The following is a 22,655-nucleotide window of genomic DNA, read 5'->3' as shown; positions in this document are numbered from 1 at the left end:
GTTCTGTGGTATTTTCATGGAAGGAACTATATTACGCAACACAAGATGTGCCAGTCTCTGTGGCTGACCTGAAAATGGTGAAGGGAGAGGCAAATTTAATAATAATAATAATAATAATAATAATAATACAGTATGAATATTGAATAGTCAGGCTAAGGACCAGCTGAATGAAGCTCCAAGACCACCATGTGGTTCATGGGCCACAGCTTAGGAACCCCTGATCTAGGCAAGACTCAAGAGGCTCAAGCTTTCCTATTGCCCCTGGTGGGTAGGGGGGAGAGTAGAGGATTGTATTTCTGAAATACGTTGGGCTTTTTAAAAACTCAGGTGCTTCTGAGAGCATTGCCTCTCTCCTGTTGCCTACTAATCACAAAGAAAGGTGAAGGGCATAGCTTAGGATCAGTCAGGCCACTGCTTTCCTGAAGCAGATGCCTCCTGTGGTTTTTGCAGAGTTCGGAATCCAGCCTCAAGAAGAAGGTGATGAAGAAGAAAGGCAAGATGGAGAGTCCCTGGCTGAAACCCACCCGGAAGAGGAGGCGGAGGAGTAAAAAGAAACAAGCTGGTGCATTGGGTAACAGGATCAAATGTGTCTTATTTTCTATCCCTTCACCCCAGTAGTTTTTGTTCAGTGGAGGCCCCAGTCATACTATACATTTAAAGTAGCATCATGCCACTTTAAGCAGCCATGGCTTCTCCCCCCAAATATCCCTTTGAACTGCAGTTTATTAAGGGCGCTGGGAGTTGTTAGGAGACTCCCTATTCCCACCGAAGAGCAGTTTTAACAATCCATTCCTTTCCCCAGGTAGCTAGGAATTGTAGCTCTGTGATGGGAACAACTCTCTGCCCCCTTAACAAACTACAACTCCCGGGATTCTTTGTGGGAAGCCATGGCTGTTTAAAGTGATGTGATGTGGCTATAAATGTATAGCGCAGATGGGGGCTGAGCAAGTTCTTTCCTCCTTCATTTCCTTTGCAAAGGGAGCACAAGCAGATTGGCTTAGGATAGGGGATCCAAAACTGAGACCACAGAGCCATCATGAGGAATACTCCTCAGTTTCCAGCCAAGATGCAAGAGTAGTAATGTTCAGAAGGAGATGAGATAAGACTCAGCCCTTCCCATTTGCCATTTCTCCCGTCCCCAAAACTTCAAAGGTGGCTTTTTAAGCAAAGTAGTTGCTGCTCTGGGACTTGCGCTTAGGAGCCAGGGGGTCTACTCTTTCATTCTTTTTAAGGAACATAGAAAGCTGCCTTGTACTGAGTCAGACCAATGGTCCATCAACCTTGGTATTGTTGCCTACATAGACTGGCAGTGGCTGTACAGAATTTGATGCAGGGAGTGTTTCCCAGTCCTAACTAGACACGCCAGGGATTGAACCTGGAACCTTCTGTGTGCAAAGCAGAAGCTGTTCCGCTGAGCTAAGGCTTTTGCTTCCCAAGCAGTGTTGCTTTGACTTTCCTCTCCTGGGCTGAGAAGGGCAACTGGTGTGTCCGGCAAACCTTTGCTTATAGAGAAATGATTGGAAGAGGTAGTATCCTCCATGGGTGAGGGCAATACTCTTCTCCCAAGAGGCTCAAGATCTCACAGGGCTTTGGGGAAAAGTTCTGCAGGCCCTCCCCAGTCTGTCTCTTATCCTTTCACCAACGCTTGGTAAAAACCGCTTTGGTCGTTCAGTATCTGATCGGTGACCCTCAAGTAGCTCAGTGCATTTATTCCCTCCTCATACTGGCTCTTGGACAATGACACAATTTTAGGAGAAAGAAGAGGCTTAAAAAAACAAAACCCCTGCAGGGTTAATGTCTGGCTCTAGATCTCCTGACTCACTAGGCTGGCATTGTGCTTTGTTGGAGGGAGGAGGGCAAAATATTTTGGGGCGAGGAGGGGAGTGTGTGTGTGTGCACTTGTCTCTTGGAAGGAGCAAATAGGAAAAAGAGGCATGAACTAAATCCCTGCTAGAGGTTCTCACATTCGTTTTCATTAGCAAACGCTGCTTTGCTCATTGAGAAACTGTACAATTGGCTCTGAACACTCCTTTTTTTTTTTTTTGCCTTGAGCCAGATGTCTCCTGTCCCCTTCATCTTGTTTTCTACACCATTGGGTCTCTTTTTAAGCATTGCTGAGATCTTTTGCATCAGGGTGTGTAGGTTGAGTCAAGGCAAGCCCAGGTCCTTATCCCTTCCTCTTTCTCATCCACGTTTCTGCTGCTAATGCAGTGCAGCAGCAGACAGATGTGTCTGAAAGGGAGGACCTCTCCTCCTGGTAGCTGGCACCTTTTTTTCCCCTCTCCCAAAAAACAGTGCAAGGGTGGGGTGAAATCTGCCTTATTCAGGCAGAGAGAGTAGGAAGAAGGGCTGGAAAGATCAATTGGCCCAGTTGTTGCATTTTAATTATTCTATTAGCATCTGTATTTGCTAGAGATCCATCAGCCTGTAGCCTGCATACAGTCTGCTAGAGATGAATGTGGCCTTTAAGAGAGAGAGGGAGAGAGACACACACATACATGCATAGTTCTTTTCCTTGCTATATAAATATGTGTATATTTTAAACCCAGGTTCGGAAGCCTACAAGTCTTCCTTAGACAGTGGAGAAGGAACTGGGGTGGAGAATAACATGGAGTACATGGAAGTCTCTCTCGATTCCTTGGATCTCCGAGTGAAGGGAATTCTATCTTCGCAATCAGAAGGTGAGTGTCAGCGTTCTAAATATGGCCATGTACCATTTTGGTTCTTTGTTTCCTTGGATTTCATTTCTCTGTATTAAGATGATGCCCCCTGGTGGCTGCCAATATTGAGAATGAGAAGAGGCCAAAAAGGCATATCAATGGATCAAATGGAGAGTGAGACTAGAGCAAAGGAGAGCAGCTAGTAGATCACCTTTGACCCAGCAGTGTGTGTGTGTGTGTATTTGTGTGGATACTGCAGGAAATAACGCTGATGGGAATATCCTGGGGAGCGTTAAAGCTTTGGAACACTTCTGGGTGCAGTTGTGATCTTAGACAATTTGACTAATCCCTGTGGCTTTGTCCCCTTGGCCGTGTCTTCGTTTTTTGCTTTCTGTTTTCCCCTTGCCAAGAAAAGAAAGAGTTGTTCTCCCCTTCCGGTTTCCTCCAGTGCTGCTCCCTGTTCTCAGGCAGGAGGCATGTGACAAAATTCCAGAAGGGCTCCTTCAGAGAAGTAGAAGGTGGCACACAGCTGACGCATGCCAGAGGACCGCTTTGTAGAGCAGATGGGAGATTCCTGGCAGTCTGGCTGGGGCGTCACTGAGCCACTGCTCAAGGCAGTCTGGCAATGCAGCCTTTTCATCTGGGCAGGAGCTGTGCCATTCCCGCATAGTATTGGCTGGGTGCCACCTTTTGCATTTAAGAAGGTCCGTGGCTCTGTGATGCAGCACCTGCTTCTGGACCAGTGGGCTGGCTCTGTAGGAAGCAGTTTCCTATGTTCCAGAGGGCAGGACCTGGGTCAACAGGCTCAAATTACAAGTTCACAGCTCCAGTAGATAGGAATGCACTTGCTTGTGTCTCACAGAAAGGCCGCAGTGCTGCAGTAGAGCATCTGTTTTGCATGCCAAAGGTCCTGGATTCAGTTCCCGGCAGGGCTAGGAAGCAGCCCATCTGAATTCCTGGTGAGCTGCTGTCAGTCAGTGTAGACAAAAACAAGATGGACAAAAGGTCAGTCTTGCAAGGTTTGTTTGGAGAAGTACAATGACAGTGAGTAGAATATCTGCAGACCATGCAAGAGGGTTCCCAGTTCAATCCCCAGTACCTCCAGGTTAGGCAGGAAGATAACCCTGTCTGAAATCCTGGAGAGCTGCTGCCAGTCAGTGTAAACAAGAGGTGGACCCAGGAGTCTGACTTGTTTATAAGGCAGTTCATAAGAATGTATGGATGGGTGCAGAATTCCATTTGGACCTTCACCCTTATGTTTCCCATGTTCTTTTGTTGATGATAGTGCTTGTTTGTAACCTGTTCACCCAGTTAGGCTGCAGTAGGCTGAGCAGACTCTTAACGATGCATGCTCCACAATGCTTTTATGCTTAAGAAAAGCGATTCAGAAAAATCTGCCCTCTCCTCTCCTCCCTCCTCCTCCTTCCTGCGGTTGTTACCTCTGGAGAGGAGCTTGATGAGACAAATAACATTGATTTCAAGAGGGGTGCTTGCACCAACGCTACGACCAGTACATTGATTTCAAGTGGCAGCTGTTGAAAACCTGATCCAGGAAATGATGGACCGGTTTAACAATTCATTTTTTTAATGGCCTCTGTATCATCCAATTGCAAACATAAAGAGTCCTCCAAAACAAATCTAGTTTTGAGCATTGTTCGGATTAGAAAAAAAACGAAAATAAAATAAAAGGGAAAGAAAGGCTGTATAAGAATGTAAGAAATAGTCTTGCTGGAGCGGGCCAAAGGGGCAGCATCCTGTTGTCTCACTGGCCAACCTGATGTCTCTGGGAAACCCACAAGCGGGACCTGAGTTATCTCATGCTGGCACTGGAAACTCCGCATGGCTCTAGGCATTCTGCAGAGCATGAGACTGAGTCACCAGGCCTATTTTTATAGTGTAGGTGTGTTGCCTGCAGGGAAGGCTGTAGCTCAGTGAATCATAGCTCATCTGCTTTGCATGCAGGAAGGCCCAGGTTGAATCCCCAGCATCCTCAGCACTGGGAGCATTGGTTGTCTGAAGCCCTGGAGATCTGCTGTCAATCAGTATAGACTGAGCTATATGCACCAATGGTTCTGTCTTGTTATAAGGCCACTGCATAATATAAGGCAACTTCTAATGTTCTTCCTGAGCCAGCAAGCAGGACCTGGTTTTTGCTCCCTTAACAACTGGTATGCAGGGGCATACTGCCTATGATAATGAGTGTAGTATACAGGTATCATGATTGTCAAGGCCCTTGACAAGCCTTATGCTTCATGTGTTTTTTCCAGCTTCCCTTTTAAGCCGTTGAAGCGGGTGGCCATCACTGCGTTTTGCAGGAAATTCAGTTCAGTGGTGAATAGTGAAGGAGAATAGCTTTCCCCCCTGGGTTGCTTCAGGTATCCCGACTTTGATTGAAATAGGCTAGAGCTTGGAAGACTGTAGAGACTTAAGTGGAACCATAGAATGGTGGTATTGGAGGGGATCCCAAGGGTCATCTAGTCCAGCCCCCTGCAGTGCCAGAATATCAACTAATGCATACATGACAGATAGCCATCTAATCTCTGCTTAAAAGCCTCAGTCCAGCACCTTCTGAGGGAATCCATTCCACTGTTGAACAGCTCTTGCCATCAGAAAGTTCTTCCTGACCTTTAGTCACAATCCCCTTTCTGTAGCATGATGCCATTTGTTTGGGTCCTATCCAAACTTGATTCCCCCCCCCCCTTTAGGGAGCTTATACACGCGGGTGGCGCTGTGGGTAAAAGCCTCAGCGCCTAGGGCTTGCCGATCGAAAGGTCGGCAGTTCGAATCCCCGTGGCGGGATGCGCTACCATCGTTCGGTCCCAGCGCCTGCCAACCTAGCAGTTCAAAAGCACCCCTGGGTGCAAGTAGATAAATAGGGACCGCTTACTGGCGGGAAGGTAAACGCCGTTCCGTGTGCTGCGCTGGCTTGCCAGATGCGGCTTTGTCACGCTGGCCACGTGACCCGGAAGTGTCTCCGGACAGTGCTGGCCCCCGGCCTCTTAAGTGAGATGGGCGCACAACCCTAGAGTCGGACACGACTAGCCCGTATGGGCAGGGATACCTTTACCTTTACACCTAATCCAAAAGGAGTGAGTATGAATCAACAGTCAGATTATGTACACCCATACATCTGTGTAGGTCAGAGCTTTGCTAGGCTCTCCACAGGTGGGCCACTGTTGTTTATCACAAGGGAGAGATGGCAAGAAGGTTGGTGCTGTGCTGGTTCACCAACAAAAGCTCCAGATTGTCTCTGCCTGGTGCATTTGCACTGCACTGTCCCCTCCTCTTCCTTCACTTAGTTTTAGATATCCTTTCCATCCTGTAGGTCTAGGAAGGACTGCCAGCCTGCCTATGTGAAGATGCAGGCTGAAAGAATTGCAAAGTGCTTGGGGTGTCTTGCCTATATGGGGCCTTCAGAACGTCAGACATTCTTACACAGCCTTGACCAGGCTTCCTCAACCTCAGCGCTCCAGATGTTTTTGGCCTACAACTCCCATGATCCCTAGCTAGCTAACAGGACCAGTGGTCAGGGATGATGGGAATTGTAGTCCCAAAACATCTGGAGGGCTGAGTTTGAGGAAGCCTGGCCTTGACCAAAATAAAAATGAAGTTGCCAGCTAGTGACCTGTGTTACCACTGTGCTGAGGTTTCCCTCCCTTCTCAGTCTCCTTATGTGGATTGCAGGAGAGTTGGGTGCTTTACTTACTCTTTGTGTGTGTGTTGCTTTTTCCTGCAGGTCTTTCCAATGGCCCTGGAGCAGTGGAAACAGACAGCCTTCAGGAAGCACCTCTCTGTAGCTGTCGAATGGAAACTCCCAAAAGCCGGGAGATCACCACACTAGCCAATAACCAGTGCATGGCAACCGAGAGTGTGGACAAGGAGGTGGTGTCCCCCTTCTTTCTCTCTTTTTCTGTTGATAGTTGTAGTTGGCACATGGCACCCTCCATTGGAGCGTCATCTCTGCTTGGCAAGGGACCTGGTTGGCATGTCCTGTAAAGGCACATGCTAATCTCCTCCCCTTCCTCAAAATAGCTGGTGCTTGCTGCACACAGTCTTGAAAACAATCCATACACGGGGCTTCTTCCTTGCTCAGGTTCTGAAGTGTGCAGCTCATCCACAAGGACCAGGGTGGGTGGGATCCCAGGCAGAGAGGGCATGGAAGTCTGGTTCCGGTGAGTGGGGTTTGGCATAGGATGTGGAAGAGAGGTAACTATTATTGGGGATGGAAGCAGGCCATAATATCCAAAGATAAGCCCTGCCAGAGCTGGCCAAAGTGCCTTCTAGTCCAGCATCCTGATCTGGCCAACCAGATGCCCCAGTTGGAAAGCCTTGCAAGCAGGACCTGAGTGCAACAGCAGTCTCCCCATCTGCAGTCCCCAGTAAACTATTCAGAGGCATCTCCAGCAGTGCAGGTATTACACAGGGACAGAGAAATCTGCCTTATATGATCATTGATCCATTTAGCTGAGTGTTGTCTACACCAGGCATAGGCAAACTCGGCCCTCCAGATGTTTTGGGACTACAACTCCCATCATCCCTGACCACTGGTCCTGTTAGCTAGGGATGATGGGAGTTGTAGTCCCAAAACATATGGAGTGCCGAGTTTGCCTATGCCTGGTCTACACTGATTACCAGCGGCTTTCCGGGATTCAGGCAGGGAATTATTCCCAGGCCTACCTGGAGATGTCAGATTGAACCCGGGACCTTTTGTATACAAAGCGTTGGTCTTCCACTGACCTCCCCCGAGTGAAGGACCTGCCTAGCGTGTTGAGAACAGAAACTTCATGCACAGAGGTAGCTAATGCTTTAGCTCACTCTTAAGAGCACGAGACATGCCTCTTTGCTGGAATTTGCTGTTTTGTTTTGCCAAATAATAATAATAATAATGATGATGATGATGATGATGCCGCCTCCCACGTTTTGTGCATGGGTGTATAACCAAAGCACAACAAATTAAGTTGGGGTGGAATGTGGATGCCTTGGTTTCTTCTGAATTATGCAGCCCATGAAGTACGTCAATACAGTGGTGCCTCGCAAGACGAAATTAATTCGTTCTGTGAGCTTTTTCGTCTTGTGAATTTTTCGTCTTGCGAAGCACGGTTTCCCATAGGAAATGCATTGACGGTTTCCCATAGGAATGCATTGACAGTTTTAAGAAAAAGGCGCAAGATGTTTTCATCTTGCGAAGCAAGCCCATAGGGAAATTCGTCTTGCGAAGCAACTCAAAAAACAAAAAACTCTTTCGTCTTGCGAGTTTTTCGTCTTGCGAGGCATTCGTCTTGCGAGGTACCACTGTATCTTACACTTTTCACAAAGTGGAATAATTGTGGTTTGCACAGGGATTGTCTCCCCAACCCCCAGACCTTGCATATGTCCTATGCATGCGTTTCCTACCTCCCCTCCCCACTCTTTCTCTTTCTAGTGCTGTCTCTGATGAGCTCCCTCCATTTAGTCCGCTGCCACTGGCTGTTCTGTAGCCCAGTAAAGTTCTCTGATGCTGCTGCAGACTGCATGCCAGCAGCTGCCACCCCGTAGTTTCTCAATTAGCCACCGCTGGGGGAGCCAAGATCTAATGAGTGCCTGTGGTCAGGAGATAACTGGCAGATTCTTCTCCTGCTACTACGGCTTGGATGGCATCTCCTCAGGACTGATAAACAGGGCCAAAGAGTTAGGCTGGGTGCTTTCTCAGATTTGTGTTTGGGAAGAAGGGTGGCTGTGTTCTACCTCTACTGCTAGAGAGAGGGTGCCTCTGAGTGCCAATTGCTAGGGATCGGAAGTGTAGAGAGTGTTGTTGTGCTCAGGTCCTTTTGGGGGGCTTCCTATAGGTATCCAGTTTTCCATTGTAAAAACAGGACACTGGGCTACATGGATCTTTCCCTTCTTAACAGCCTTAAGGAGTTCCAGTTCTAATCCCTGATGGATGAAGTCCAGATTCTAATGGCTTTCGTATACTTAGGAGGAGTGAAGAATAAAGGATTATTACGTTCTTAGGAATGCAAGTTACATCTTTTCCTCCCCCCCCCATATTTTATTAGCCATAACTTCCCACCTTAAAATAGGGTCTTTCCAGGGGGCACAATATGTTCAAACAGAGTGGACAGGAAAACAGAGGGTTTTTGGAAGCCCAAGTGCAGGTGCCCTTCTTGTACAATTTCGGGCATATTAATGTTCAGGAAGGAAGTGCTAGGGCTGGTTCATGTGTGCACAGTCATCACTTGATGACTGCAACAGGTACAAGAGAAAACTGCTCTTAAGGGAAGGGCTGCAATTCAGTGGTAGAGCATCTGCTTTGCCTACAGGGTCTGATCCCAGGTATGGGATCCCAGGTATGAGACCCCTGCCTAGATCCCAGGTATGGGATCCCAGGTATGAGACCCCTGCCTAGAACCCTGAAGAGCTGCTGTAGGCAGTAGATGAGTGAATGCTCTGGCTCTGTATGAGGAAACATCCTATGCTCCAGAGGGTAGGACCAGGCATCTCCAGGTAGGACTATGAGAGATTCCTGACTGAAACCCTGGAGAGCAGTTGCTGGCCAGCATAGACTTGAGTCTACATAAGCTTCCTGTGTTCCTGACATCAAGTGATGACTTGCACAAGCGATTAGGCTATTGCAGACTGTTTTGAATTTGAGCTCACATGTTCAGGTGCCAGACATCAAATGTAGAGAAACGAAGTGATGTACAGTGTGCAGTCCTGATCGCCTCAACTCAAAAGAAGATAACTGTAGAGTTGGGAAATGTTCAGGAAGGGGCAACCAAAGTGATCAAGGGAATGGAGTGAAAAGGGACTTTTTAATTTTGATTAAAGGCGAGTAAGAGGGGACATGATGGGAGTTTATAAAATTATGTATGGCATGGATAGAGGAGAGTCCCCCCCCCCCCCCCCGTGAAGGAGTGAGGGTTGGAAGTGCAGAAAAAGAGATCGGGCCACAAAATGGGGATGGCATCCCACCCCACCCGAAATCCACCCCCATCAATTAGGAAAAAGGCAGCTACATCAGTCACCACTGCACTCACTCACAGAGAGAAGCTCTTTGCTCCTTTCCCTTGTCTTGGAATGGGAGGGAGGATGTGCGCCCAGACTTGGCCTCCAGTGAAATGTGGGCATGTTTAATGGAATGTTCAGTTCAGGAAAGGCAGGGCCAATGCGAACAGGAACTGAATAGAAAGAGCAAATGGGGGAGATAAATGGTGAGGCCTTTTGCAGGTGCCATAAGGAGGTACTGGCAGACACACTTGTGCCTACAGGTGCTGCTTTGGCGAGTCTTGGTGCAATGCACCTCTTCTTTAAACTGGACTTAGCAAGAAGTGGAAGACGTTGCTCCCACGTGGCTTGCCTTTGGTGATTCTGGAACTGTGTTTAGTCCTCGTTCCTACAGCCATGTGCCAAAGAGAGTAAAGTGGAACATTTCTCGTGCTGATATGAAGTATTAAGCTTCTTGGTGTGCATGTCTTTGAAATGGGGGCTTTCAGTTCAGTCAGTTCAGTGTGTGAACTCTCAATGCACAGCACAGCATAGCAGAGAAGAAGAGTTTGTCCCCCCTCTCTCTCTGGTGCACTCTCCAAGAATGACCTCTTTTCCTTCTCCAGCTAAGCCGTTGCACAAGCCAGGTGCTGAAATATGAGCTGATGCGCCCTTCTAACAAAGTCCAGTTCTTGGTACTTTGTGAGGACCACAGAGGGAGGATGGTGAAGCATCAGTGCTGCCCAGGTTGCGGCTTCTTTTGCACTGCGGTAAGTTTCTCTTTTGGGCCGGAGGGTGGGTGGGCCAGGGGTGTTTGTGCTGGGCTGGCAGGAGAAGAAAGGGCACTTTGCTCCCCACTTTCGTTGCATTCTTTACAGAGGACAAAAAGAATTATTGAAATGCAGGCAAGCTATGTGGCAGTTGTGGGGAGCCTGTGACCCTCCAGGTTCTGCTGGATTACCACTTCCACCAGCCCCAGCCAGCATGGCCAGTGGTCAGGCATGTTGAGAGCTGAAGTCCAATGGTGTGTGGAAGGTCACAGGCTCCCCATCCTTTCTCTGTGGTATGGGTTTGCAAACTCTTATTGTAGGAACGTAGGACTCAGTCAAACCAAGAGTCAGTCTAGCTCAGTGTTGCCTACAGCAGGGATAGCCATTATGGTGTGTCACACATACTGTTGGACTACAACTCCGATTGTCACTGAGCATTGCCTGTGCTGACTGGGACTGATGGGAGGTGTAGTTTAGCAACATCTGAAAGTTACTACATGCTGCTTCTGATCTGGCAGTGACTTTCCAGGATTTCATATTATGTATGAGCAAGTTTTCTTAAAACACAGGTTCAAAACCTCCCCTAGTTGTAGGAGATTGTTGCACTCTGAGGTTGCAGCATTCTTTAATGTGGTAGTGGGGTTGGGGTGACACACCAATGCAGGTTTGGAGAACCTGTTGCTGGACTGCAGCTCTCACCATCCCTGACCAATGACCATACTGGCTGGAAGTCCAGTAGCATCTGGAAGTCTAGACCTTACCTATCCTTGACCTTTGAGTGATGGAGGGCTGTCCCTCAGCTCACTGTAGAACTACAAGCAGAGCATGAGAAGCCACCTGTTTGGGGATGGTCTAAATCTTTGGATTTCCTGCATCCACAGGGAGATTTGACTAGAAGCCCTGCCTCTGTTGTGTCATATGACTCTTCTAGCTTTCAATCTGGCAGTCCTACAGCCCACACAATATTTCCTTCTGGCTCAGGGTGAATTTTTCACCATTGCTGTAAGAGATGCAGGAACCTGTGGGCCAACCACTCTCATCATCCCTGATAATTGGCCAAGTTGGCTGGGGATGGTTGGAGTTCGTTGGAGCCCAGCAATGCCTGAAGGACATTTCCTGCCCTATTGAAATCAAAGGGTGGCATCCAGTGATACTTGTCAATTCATCGAAAATAATGAGCCTGTGTTACTCGCACCAATAAATGTCAGTGTATCAGCTTTGGATGAAAGCCAAAACTTTTGTGTAGGATAGAAGCTTCGATTTGTGGCACTGACCACTTCATGACAAGGAATAGGGCATCTAGTTGTCTCTGTTGCAGGGATAGGAAACTTGTGTCCCTCTGTTAAGAGACTCCAGCTCCCACCATCCTTGACTATTGGCCAAGCTGACTATGGCCCATGGGTGTTGGAGTCCAGCAGTACCTGGAGGGCACAGGTTCCCCATCCGTGCTCTTATGAGGCAGCTCCCTCTCTCAGAAGGGAATAACTCAGTGCTAAGTAGACCTGTTGGCCACTGTGGGAACAGAACTTGATGGGTCTTTGGCCTGATCCAGCTGGGCCCTTCTTACATTCTACCTCTGCTATTGCAGGCACTGTGGCTCGGGAGGCCAAGTAGGGAGTGCTGTTGCGCTCGGGTCTTGCTTGCAGGCTTCCCATTGGGGTGAGAACAGGATGCTGGACCCAGGTGAGCCTTTGGTTTGATCCAGCAGGGCTCTTCTTAAGGTCTTCTGTAAAAACTGCAATCAAAGGATGATACTTTCCAGCAGGTAAAGGGTTGAAAAACCTCAGCCAAAGGCGAAGCACCACTTGGAGATGTGTAACTCACGGACATTCCTTCTTTGCATTGTGTCTCTTTTCTTTAACCAGGGCACTTTCATGGAGTGCCAGCCAGAAAGCAGCGTCTCCCACCGGTTCCACAGGGATTGTGCCTCCCAGGTCAAAGGCACGAGCTACTGCCCACACTGTGGGGAAGAGGCCTCGAAGGCCAAAGAAGTGACTATAGCAAAGGCGGACACAACCTCCACGCTTCCGCTGAGCTATGAGCTGAAGAAACCTGGGACTTCTGAGGGGAGGGCAGACACGACAACCGGAAGGTGAGTCCAGAGGGTGGCGGCGCTGAGCATGTGTTGGGGCCCACTGCTCACCTCCCCAGCCATGCTCAGCATTGTTGTTCCTTTATGTTCATTTTCACTCTTTCAAGAATGAGAGGGGTAGGGGAGTCTCAAGTCCAGGGCAAAATATTCCTTGATACCTGCTCCACGACACACGTCCTCACCAGCCCTACTGTACACCCTTCTTGAGTGTTTCTTCCCTTGCTGGAATGTGTACCTGAGCTCTGTCCGAATGGAAGACAGAGAGGAGTGTTTTTTTGTGTGTGTGTTTTTATGGTGAGGATGCGTAGAAGCAAGCCGACTGTGCGAAGCTAACAATGTGGGACATTTTGCCCCGACCAATTTTGCCTCTGGCCCCCCGCTGGCACATGGCCCCTGGAAGATTGCCCAGGTAGGAATGTGGCCCTTTGGGGTAGAGAAGGTTCCTCACCCCAGGTCTGCTTTGTGAAGTGCTACCCTGTTTGGGAGGCCTTGCCTTGCTGCTCACAGCCAAGGTTGCAACAGCTGGCAGCCGTCCACAGAATCCACTTGCAAAGCTGTGACCTCAAATGCCATCCTCTCTCTGGCCATTAAGTCTCCCGTAGGATGCGCTATGCACTTGGCTCTCTTGAAATGAAACACTTCATCCTGTAGGAAAGCGGGTTGCATGTTTTGTCCCTACATTATAAGCTCAAGCTTGGCAAGTCACAGGGAGAAGACCTATGTGCTTCTGCCTCACATGTTAACTTTCTGCTGTGAGAGTTATTATTTTTTAATAGTGAGGGACGGATCTAGGTAAGCTGTTTCTCCTATCTGCAGCCTGAAGGGAAGCAATCCAGTGAGGGCTGTACTGTCCATGTTCTCTGCCTTTCTGCTAAAAAGAGATGGACCACACAGTAAATGGAGAGAAGGATTTTAGGTGGAGCGGTTACAAAATAATGGTGTGATGCTACTGAGTATTTGCAAACTATTTGCCTTTAAGGCCTACATCCTTTTCCTTGCTTGATGCAAAATGCGAGAGTGTTATTAATGGTTTGTGAAGTGTGCATTTAACAGAGAAAGCATCCTCATACTGAGTCATCACTGGTCCATCCAGCTCAGGATTGCCCACACTGACTGGCAGCAGCCTTCCTGGTTTCTAGGGATGGAACCAGGGGCTGAGCGAGGGACCTTCTGAATGCAAAGCAGATGCTCTTCTTGCCCTTATATTTACTGAATTGATTCCTGCTGTCTTCAGGTTAGATTCTTCCGCAGATACCATCTTATCAGAAAGTCCATTCCACACAATGCAGGAAGGCGGCCTTTTGTGCTCCCTTAAAACACACAAGGAGCTGCCTTATTCTAAGTCAAACCATTGGTGCACATAGCTCTCTGTACTGACTGGCAGTGGCTCTCTAGGGCAGCCTTTCTCAACCTGTGGGTCCCCAGATGTTGTTGAACTACAACTCCCATCACCCCTAGCTAGCAAGGCCAGAGCTCAGGGATGATGGGAGTTGTAGTCCAACAACATCTGGGGACCCACAGGTTGAGAACCGCTGCTCTAGGGTTTTTGGACAGGGAGTGTTTCCCAGCCCCACGTGGAGCTGCCTGGGATTGACCTTTTGCATTCAGTCATTCATTTATTTCATAAAATTTATACATCACTTAACTCTGAAAAATCTCAAAGTGGTTTTCAAAAGACAAGATAGTAAAACCAAGAAAAACTCACAACTATGCTTTAGAACGGGGACGCGGGTGGTGCTGTGGGTTAAAGCCTCAGCGCCTAGGGCTTGCCGATCGAAAGGTCGGCGGTTCGAATCCCCGCGGCGGGGTGCGCTCCCGCTGTTCGGTCCCAGCGCCTGCCAACCTAGCAGTTCGAAAGCACCCTCGGGTGCAAGTAGATAAATAGGGACCGCTTACTAGCGGGAAGGTAAACGGCGTTTCCGTGTGCAGCTCTGGCTCGCCAGAGCAGCAATGTCACGCTGGCCACGTGACCCGGAAGTGTCTTCGGACAGCGCTGGCCCCCGGCCTCCTTGAGTGAGATGGGCGCACAACCCTAGAGTCTGTCAAGACTGGCCCGTACGGGCAGGGGTACCTTTACCTTTATGCTTTAGAACATGCAAAGGTTAAAGTATTGAAACAGATAAAATCACCTGAGCTTTCTAAGCCACCTGGGTAGGCTTGTATAAGCAGGAATGTTTTTAGCAGGTGCCAGAAAGAGAACAGGGAACGCACCTGCTTGATCTCAACAGGCAGGGAGTTCCAAAGTGTAGAGCTGCCATACTAAGCAATCAAGTGCTTACAAATGTGGAACAGGTGTTATGCGGCACCTGTGGCTGTGCCAGTTCCACCAATCGAAGCAGTCAGGTGGGCACATGTGGGCTACCCACATCATGCAAAGCAACTGCTCTGTCCCTCAGCTACGGTCCTCCCTTAACCCTTCCTCTTTTTTTGGTCACAGTGGGACTGGAGCACAGCTGTCTGAAGAAGTCCGGTCTGAGACTTCGTCTGCTGAGGGATTTGACTTGGCCGGGACATCTGCCTTTCCCAAACCTGCCCCAGCCTGTCTCTCCCAGGGACCAGTGAAAGAAACCTTGGAAAGCGCCTTGATCGCCCTAGATTCTGAAAAGTAAGAATCGTCTGGCTGTCGGCCCATGGGAATTGTCTTTGTAGTTTTTGTGGATGTTACCTGGGTGTGGGCCCAGTCAGTCTCTTGGAAGCCAGGACAATATTCAGCAGTAACTCAGAGAAAGGCTTTTGGTGTGGCTTCTCCTGTTCTTTTCTTTTTTCTTTTAAAAATAATTTTTATTAAAGATTTTCACAAAGTACAAAAGATTGCACAATCTCTCTCTCTTTTTTTCCAGATTATAACAAATTATAATATAACCATATAACAGATTATATGGTTCCATTCAGTATAAGACTATGGTATCCGGGGGTGGGGGAGAGAGAGGGCAGAGGTTCTGGGGCAAAGCATTCCTGTTCAGATATGACAGGTGCCTGCTACCTGCACTTACCAGAAGGAACTGAAGACATTTGTGTTCCAGTAGGCTTTTCTAGCTGAATAAATCGGGTCTTTGCCAGAAGCACCTGCTTGTTAGTGTTTTAGTCTTGTCTTTAAATGCATTTTTGTGTGTGCTTTTAACTGTTTGTGTGTGTGTGTAAACCTTGAGACAATAGTTTAGAAGGTGATTAATAAATCTGTGTTGTTAATAAATAATAATAACTAGCCTTTTGTATGTAGGACCATACTTGCCTAAATTCTTGCCACCAAATTCTGTTAATTTAAGAAACCCAGGAACTGAGCTTAGCTAAAAAAAATAACAACTAGCAGAGAGCTATTTGCTCTTTTAACAAGAAATAAACAAACAGAAATAGCCTTGGTTGACTTGTTGATGTTACGTGGGTGTGGAACTGATCAGTCTATTTAGAAGCAGGATAATGAGCATAATGAACAAAGAGTTAAAAGAAGCAAGAAAAAAAGTTGACCATGCAAGTAGACCTCAGCCTACTGGGTGACTATGGTCATCTGTCAGTAGGGCAATACACCAGTCCTATACATTGGATTCATGCCAGTGTGGTGTGGACAATAACATGGGGGAAGCTGAGTTCAGATCTCCAATCGGCCACCACTGAGCTCCCTGGGTTACTTGGGGCCACTCACAGTCTCCTCAGCATCCCTGCCTCATAGAGTTGTTGTGAGGATTTTTTTAAAAAGCTTGGGTGGGGGTGGGAGGAGATGTTAAAAACTCTTCAGTAATACTAGTAATAACTGTTTCCTTTTGACAGACCCAAGAAATTACGGTTTCACTCAAAGCAGCTGTACTTCTCTGCCAGGCAAGGGGAGCTGCAAAAGGTTCTTCTCATGCTGGGTAAGTGATTCCCCCATGTTTTTCTTAACTGATGGATAACTCCCATCACATGGCAGAGGCGAGTTTTGCTCCTGCTGAGAATGTAGCCTTGATTGATGCTACAGCCTTGGAGGAGGAAGGGACTGCACTTTAGAAGCGAGTATTTGTGCCAAGTCTTCACCAGAAGGCTCATAGAAAGAAACCTCAGTTGAACCCCCTCCCAAAGTATTCAATTATGTCAGGGCAATTATATCAGGGCTAAATAAGCGGATATATTGTTCTGCCTTGTGGTGGAGCAAGGCTCAAACAGGGTGTAGAATAAAAGTGGGGTTCAGGTAAGCCAGGCCAGTGTTCTGGTGGTGCTTTGGGGAACCCCGAGCTCTGTAGTTGCTCCAGCAGCGAAAAGGCTGAACTGAAACCTTTCATAGCCGTAGCTTGCTTGCATTTCACCTGAACTGGGAAACCTACGGTTAACAGTGTTGGAAGAAGCCAGCTTCAAGGTACAGGCTAGTCTTCTTGCAAACCTTAGCTTATCAAATTTGGACAGCATGGTTATCCATAGAAAGCATAGTGGTGTAGTGGTTAGAGTGTTGGACTTGGTACCTGGGAGATGAGGGTTCACCTCCCCACTTAGCCATGAAACTTCTTGGACCAGATGCCTAACCTACCTCCCAGGGTCCTAATGAAGATGAAACAGGGAGGGGGAGAAGTTTTTGTGCCACCTTGAGCTCCTTGGAAGACAGATGGGCTAGAAATGTAATAGCAAGTAAATAAAACATAGCCAGTAGAAGGCTTCCAGGTTGATTGGTCGATTTACTTGCGTTTGTGGCCAAAAGAGTAATTCATATCTTCTTATTAAGTTGAGGTGTGATGATCCCGGATGTGATCTGTTCCTTTAGTGGGAGGCTGCCTCACAACCGAGCGAGAAAAAGTCTTTGCTGTCATCAGGACCGTCTCCTGTAGGTCATTTGGTATCCCAGCTGTGTAATGGGGCAATTCTGTTTGCCTATGGAGGCTTCCTGATAATCACCTGTTTAGCCTGGAGAAGAGGAGGTTAAGGGGTGATATGATAGCCATGTTCAAATATATAAAAGGACATAGAGGAGGAAGAAAGGTTGTTTTCTGCTGCTCCAGAGAAGCGGACACGGAGCAATGGATCCAAACTACAAGAAAGAAGATTCCACCTAAACATTAGGAAGAACTTCCTGACAGTAAGAGCTGTTCGACAGTGGAATTTGTTGCCAAGGAGTGTGGTGGAGTCTCCTTCTTTGGAGGTCTTTAAGCAGAGGCTTGACAACCATATGTCAGGAGTGCTCTGATGGTGTTTCCTGCTTGGCAGGGGGTTGGACTCGATGGCCCTTGTGGTCTCTTCCAACTCTTCTATGATTCTACCTCCAGATACAATCATGTTCCAGGTGCCCCATCAGAAACAGCCCTCCTATGACTCCGTTCCCCCTGACTTTATACTGTGGGTCTGTGTTTGTTTTGTAGTGGACGGGATCGATCCGAACTTCAAGATGGAACACCAGAACAAGAGAACTCCTCTCCATGCAGCAGCGGAGTCAGGACACATGGACGTTTGTCACATGCTGATCCAGGTTTATCCCAGTTTGTTAGTTGTGTTTTTTGGGGGTGGGGGGGTCAAGAGGGTGGGTGTGTTTCCTTGTGACTGCTCTTGCCAGTGCATCTCTCTGCCAACTCCCACCGCAGAAGCCCTGTCCCTGTCTGATCAACCAGTGGTTCCAGGTTTTCTATTCTTCCACTTAAACAGATGCTGAGCCTGTTCTAGTTTAGAAAGAACGTATTGCTAGGGATGAGTCATGCTGATCTGGGACTTTAGTTAAGTGTGAATTGATAGGATGTTAAGGACCCCTCTGAGGTTTTCACAGGGTGTTTTGGCTGCCCTTTTAAAAGAGAGAATTAATTAACCTTTCAGCCTGTGTGGTGTAGGTTAGAGTGCCAGACTAGGACCTGAGACGCCCAGGTTCGAATTCTTATCCGGCCATAAGGCTGTGTGTGTTTTTTTTGTTTGTTTGTTTATTTTATAGAACACCCTTTATCCAAATATTATAGTGCAGTTTACAGTATAAAAACACAAAAAGCATAACAACAACAAACACACCCACTCCCTGACACATATAAAAAGTCAAAGATTGCTTAATCAGCCAAAGGTAAAGTTTTTGCCTGGTGCCTGGTAATAGATAACGAAGGCTCCAGGTGAGTCTCCCCAGGCAGAGAATTCCACAAACAGCAAATATGGAATGCCACAGGTTAGCCTCCCCAGTGCACTAGATGAATGACAATGTGACTTACTCCATTTTGTGTTGATGAACGTTCGGGTCGCATTGGCCCAAGCCATAGGTTCAGGGGAACAGGAAGCTGCATATTTCTTAGTGTCACAGGATAAGTTATTAATTGGCCATGAGCCCAGCTGTGTGACTCTCTGCAGTAACTGTTACCATGTGTATCTGTCTTGGCACAGGCTGGCGCTAATATAGACACCTGCTCTCAGGACCAGAGGACCCCCCTTATGGAAGCAGCAGAGAATAACCACCTGGAGACTGTGAAATACCTCATCAAGGCTGGAGCATTAGTGGATCCCAGGGTACTGATGGCGTCTGGATTTTTTATATCTAAGGTGGCAATGGTCTCATTGGCATGTCAGATTATGACTCAGTGCAAATGCACAGGAAACGCAGGCTCTGAGAGGAGAGAGCGGATACTTTGCTGCTCAGATTGTTTTGCTGCTGAGCTAAGCAGTGACTTTGCTATGTCATTATCAAAACCTGGGTTCATGGTTTACATTTATCCAGACTAACCATGACCCATAACCAAGGTTTGTCATATGCTTTGCAGCTTGTGGTCTGTCTGGAAGAGCTAAAGCACAATCCTTGGCTCCGATGACGTGCTAAACTGAACCTTATCTTTTGTCAGCAGAGTGACTGGGAGGAGGAAAGCAGATGCAATCTCCTTTCTGAGAGTCCACACACTCGTGTGTTTGTGCTGAGACACTAATTGGCTTAGTGTGACGTGCAAACCAGGACATGGTGTGGTGTTCTGCCCTCATTTGCAATGAGCTATTTGTCGCAAGATTGCAGGTTGTTTGCAATCTTTTTTTTTTTTAAATGTCCTAGGACAGAGAATTTTAAAGCAGTTCCGGGGCTGTATTGGCTGATTGATTGATTCAATTTCTATACCACCCTTCATCTAAGGATCACAGGGTGGTTTACAGTATAAAAACACAAAAATAAATAACATAATAGCAAAGAAAACAATATGCTGTCCCCCCACAAGGTTTGAAAGGCCATAGGTTGTTTAATTAGCCAAAGGCCAGGGAGAGGAAAAATGTTTTCACCTGGTGCCTAAAGATATGTAAAGAAGGTGCCAAGCAAGCGTCCCAGGGGAGAACGTTCCACAGATGGGGAACCACCACAGAGAAGGTCCATTCTTGTATTGTTACCCTTCAGTCCTTGCATAGAGGGAGCATACTAAGAAGGGTCCGAATCAGTTCATTTGGGGAGGGTTTTGCCTTGCGGTTTTGCAGTCCTGAGCCATTTCAGGCTTTATAGGTCAAAACCAGCAATTTGAATTGGACCCAGAAACCAATTGGTAGCCAGTGCAGTTGGGCCAGGATTGGCCTTATAGGCTGAAACCATTTTGCCCTGGTGAGTAGCCAGGCTGCTGAATTCTGTACCAGTTGAAGTTTCCAAACCATCATCAGAGGCAGCCCCACGTATAATGCATTGCAGTAATCTAACCTAGAGGTCCCAGAATATGGACAGCATATCAAACACACCTCTCATTTTCCCCTTTGCTGTTTCTTCCTTTTCGCTTGTGGCAAGCTGTAGCATGGATGACAACAGGCCAGTTTCTGCTCGCAGCCATTCCCTCCAGCCTCAAGATTTTGAGATTTAGTGTGTGGGATACACCTGGGGCCATGGTAAACGCTAAGGACAGAGACCTGCACATTCCACCATCTTACTCTGCTGCTGCAAGAATTGCACTGGCTGTCAGTTAGCTACTGAAGGATAGCCTGATCTCACCCTCCACCACCTCAGCCTGAGCAGAAAGGTCTCCCTTGGCAGGACATGAGAATGGATTCAGCAATGAGGCCAGACACATCTCGGATGGGAGGGCATTCTGCACCATAGGGGCCACTAAAGAAAATGTCTCGCATGCAATGCTGCCCCACAAACCTCACAGGGCAGCAGATCTTGTTAGCCAGACCTCCTTCTTTCTCTGAGTGGGAAACATCTAGCCATTACTAAACTACGAGCCCATTAACCCTGACCATTGGCCATGCTAGTTGTGACTGGTGGAAGCTGTGGTTTGGGAGCACTGGCTGCCAGTTAGCCACCAGGCTAGATTCAAGATGCTGCTCTCGCCCCTTATATACTCAGCCAATCAGTGTGCTCTGCAGGGGAGGGCCTCTCACAGACACCAGGCTTTCTTGCTCACCCATATGATAACAAGGAAAGTGTGGGGAAATCAACATCTGTTACCCTCACCGCTTCTACTTCTGGCCCTGTCCACCTCTTGCATGTGGCCACTAGAAAGTTGCCTAGAGAGGAGCACGGCCGTCTGGCTGGCAAATCTTCCCACCCCTGCTATATAAAAAAACCTGAATCTAGACAGGTTTATTCATGTACAATCCCTGTAGCCTATTAATCATCCTTGAATGGTGACCTGATCTCTCTCTCTCTCTCTCTCTCTCTCTCTCTCTCTCTCTCACACACACACACACACACACACACACAGACCCTGCAAAAAAGCAGCCCATTTGACTTCAATTGCTAATGAGCAGGAGTTAGTAGGAGAGCCAGAGATAATAGATTTCAGACAGGGGCAGTGTGCTATGCCCTGCAGGTGGAGGTGAGCCTCTGAGGGATAGGGCTTAAGTTCCCTGGCGATCAGTGGATCAGCGCTGTGTGCATGGCTGCCAGAATGAGGTGGGCATGAGGGGCTGTGCTACTGAGGTGGTAGAATAGTCTCGTGTCACTTCAGGCTAAGAAGTGGGGGACATTTTTAGATGTGCCATCTTAGGCTCGTAGATTTGGAAAGTGACCTTAGAGGTCCTCCACTCCAACCCTCTTCTCAACACGAGATGCATCTACAGCATTCCCAACAGATGACCATCCAGCTCTCTGCTTAAATAACCTTCACCACCCTACCCTTAGGGACGCGGGTGGCGCTGTGGGTTAAAGCCTCAGCGCCTAGGACTTGCCGATCGAAAGGTCGGCGGTTCGAATCCCTGCGGCGGGGTGCGCTCCCGTCGTTCGGTCCCAGCGCCTGCCAACCTAGCAGTTCGAAAGCACCTTCGGGTGCAAGTAGATAAACAGGGACCGCTTACCAGCGGGAAGGTAAACGGCGTTCCGTGTGCTGCGCTGCCTTGCCAGATGCAGCTTGTCACGCTGGCCACGTGACCCGGAAGTGTCTGCGGACAGCGCTGGCTCCTGGCCTCTAGAGTGAGATGAACGCACAACCCTAGAGTCTGTCGAGACTAGCCTGTACGGGCAGGGGTACCTTTACCTTTACCTTTACCTTTACCTTTACCTTTACCTTTACCTTTACCTTACCCTACCCTTAAACCAGTGCAGCAAGGAGAGACTGGCCTGGAACCTTTCTCCTTGTAAACCAGTGCAGCAAGGGGAGACTGGCCTAGAACCTTTCTCCTTGATATACTGTACTACTTTTGTAGTAGAAAAAAGGAAAAGAAACTAAAAGACTGGTGTACAGTAGCACTTCTTGCCATCCTAGCTTTCTACCTGCTCATTCTCTTGCCTGTGTTTCTTCTCCTTTCCTGCAGGATGTCCCGCAATACTTCTTTAGCAAAGGGATTATCAAGGCATTACAGTCAACAGCCAAACCTCCTTGCTGTTTCCAGCCCAACAAGTATTTATATTTGCTCTGACAAAAAATGAAGTGTGAGCAGTGGTGGAGCCTCCGCTTTGCATTCAGGAATAGGGCGCGTCAAATTTTTAAGCTTTCAGATTCCCCAAATGAGGGATGCTGAAAGGTTGTAACATGACCTGGGAGTTCAAAATGTATTTTAGTTAAATTAATATAGTTAGTTTTGCTTTCTAAGTAAAACATGTGCAAAGTTGCATAGGAATCATTTAAAATGATTGCCAAGTTCCTGCAGTTGTTATTATTACTATTATTAAGCGTTACCTGATATTCTCAGAAGATAGCATTAAAATTCTTCGGTTTTCTGAAAGCAGTTTCTGTTCCTCCATCAAACATAGACTTACCAAGCTAAATGTTGTCCAATCACCAAAATAAAAGATTAAAATTCCTCACATCCCAAAACATATTTTTAAGACCCCCTCCCTGAATAAATTTG

The 22,655-nt window shown here is 47.7% G+C and overlaps 1 protein-coding gene and 1 long non-coding RNA gene across 22 annotated transcripts in view; both read left to right on the top strand.

Moving 5' to 3' along the window:
* Window positions 1-22,655, top strand: part of EHMT1 (euchromatic histone lysine methyltransferase 1) — a 139,541-nt gene that overhangs the window by 91,665 nt on the left and 25,221 nt on the right. For 18 of the 21 annotated variants that reach the window (XM_083422873.1, XM_083422864.1, XM_083422860.1 and 15 more), the window contains 9 exons: window positions 451-571; window positions 2,550-2,681; window positions 6,397-6,542; window positions 10,250-10,393; window positions 12,259-12,485; window positions 14,923-15,090; window positions 16,251-16,333; window positions 17,804-17,910; window positions 18,795-18,917. In XM_083422873.1, the coding sequence (XP_083278999.1) occupies window positions 451-571; window positions 2,550-2,681; window positions 6,397-6,542; window positions 10,250-10,393; window positions 12,259-12,485; window positions 14,923-15,090; window positions 16,251-16,333; window positions 17,804-17,910; window positions 18,795-18,917 (1,251 nt within the window). The remainder of the gene's footprint in view (window positions 1-450; window positions 572-2,549; window positions 2,682-6,396; window positions 6,543-10,249; window positions 10,394-12,258; window positions 12,486-14,922; window positions 15,091-16,250; window positions 16,334-17,803; window positions 17,911-18,794; window positions 18,918-22,655) is intronic. The other 3 variants (XM_083422870.1, XM_083422869.1, XM_083422859.1) reach the window with 1 other exon arrangement.
* LOC310669368 lies at window positions 6,555-9,487 on the top strand. The gene is made up of 3 exons (XR_014507145.1): window positions 6,555-7,670; window positions 7,947-8,986; window positions 9,027-9,487. It is a non-coding gene; the product is annotated as an uncharacterized lncRNA (long non-coding RNA).

The sequence above is a fragment of the Podarcis tiliguerta genome (genome assembly GCF_965153285.1).
Source record: "Podarcis tiliguerta genome assembly, chromosome: Z".
Classification (NCBI taxonomy): domain Eukaryota; kingdom Metazoa; phylum Chordata; class Lepidosauria; order Squamata; family Lacertidae; genus Podarcis; species Podarcis tiliguerta.
The sequence above is the reverse complement of the archived record's forward strand: the minus strand, read 5'-3'. Positions and strand labels throughout refer to the sequence as shown.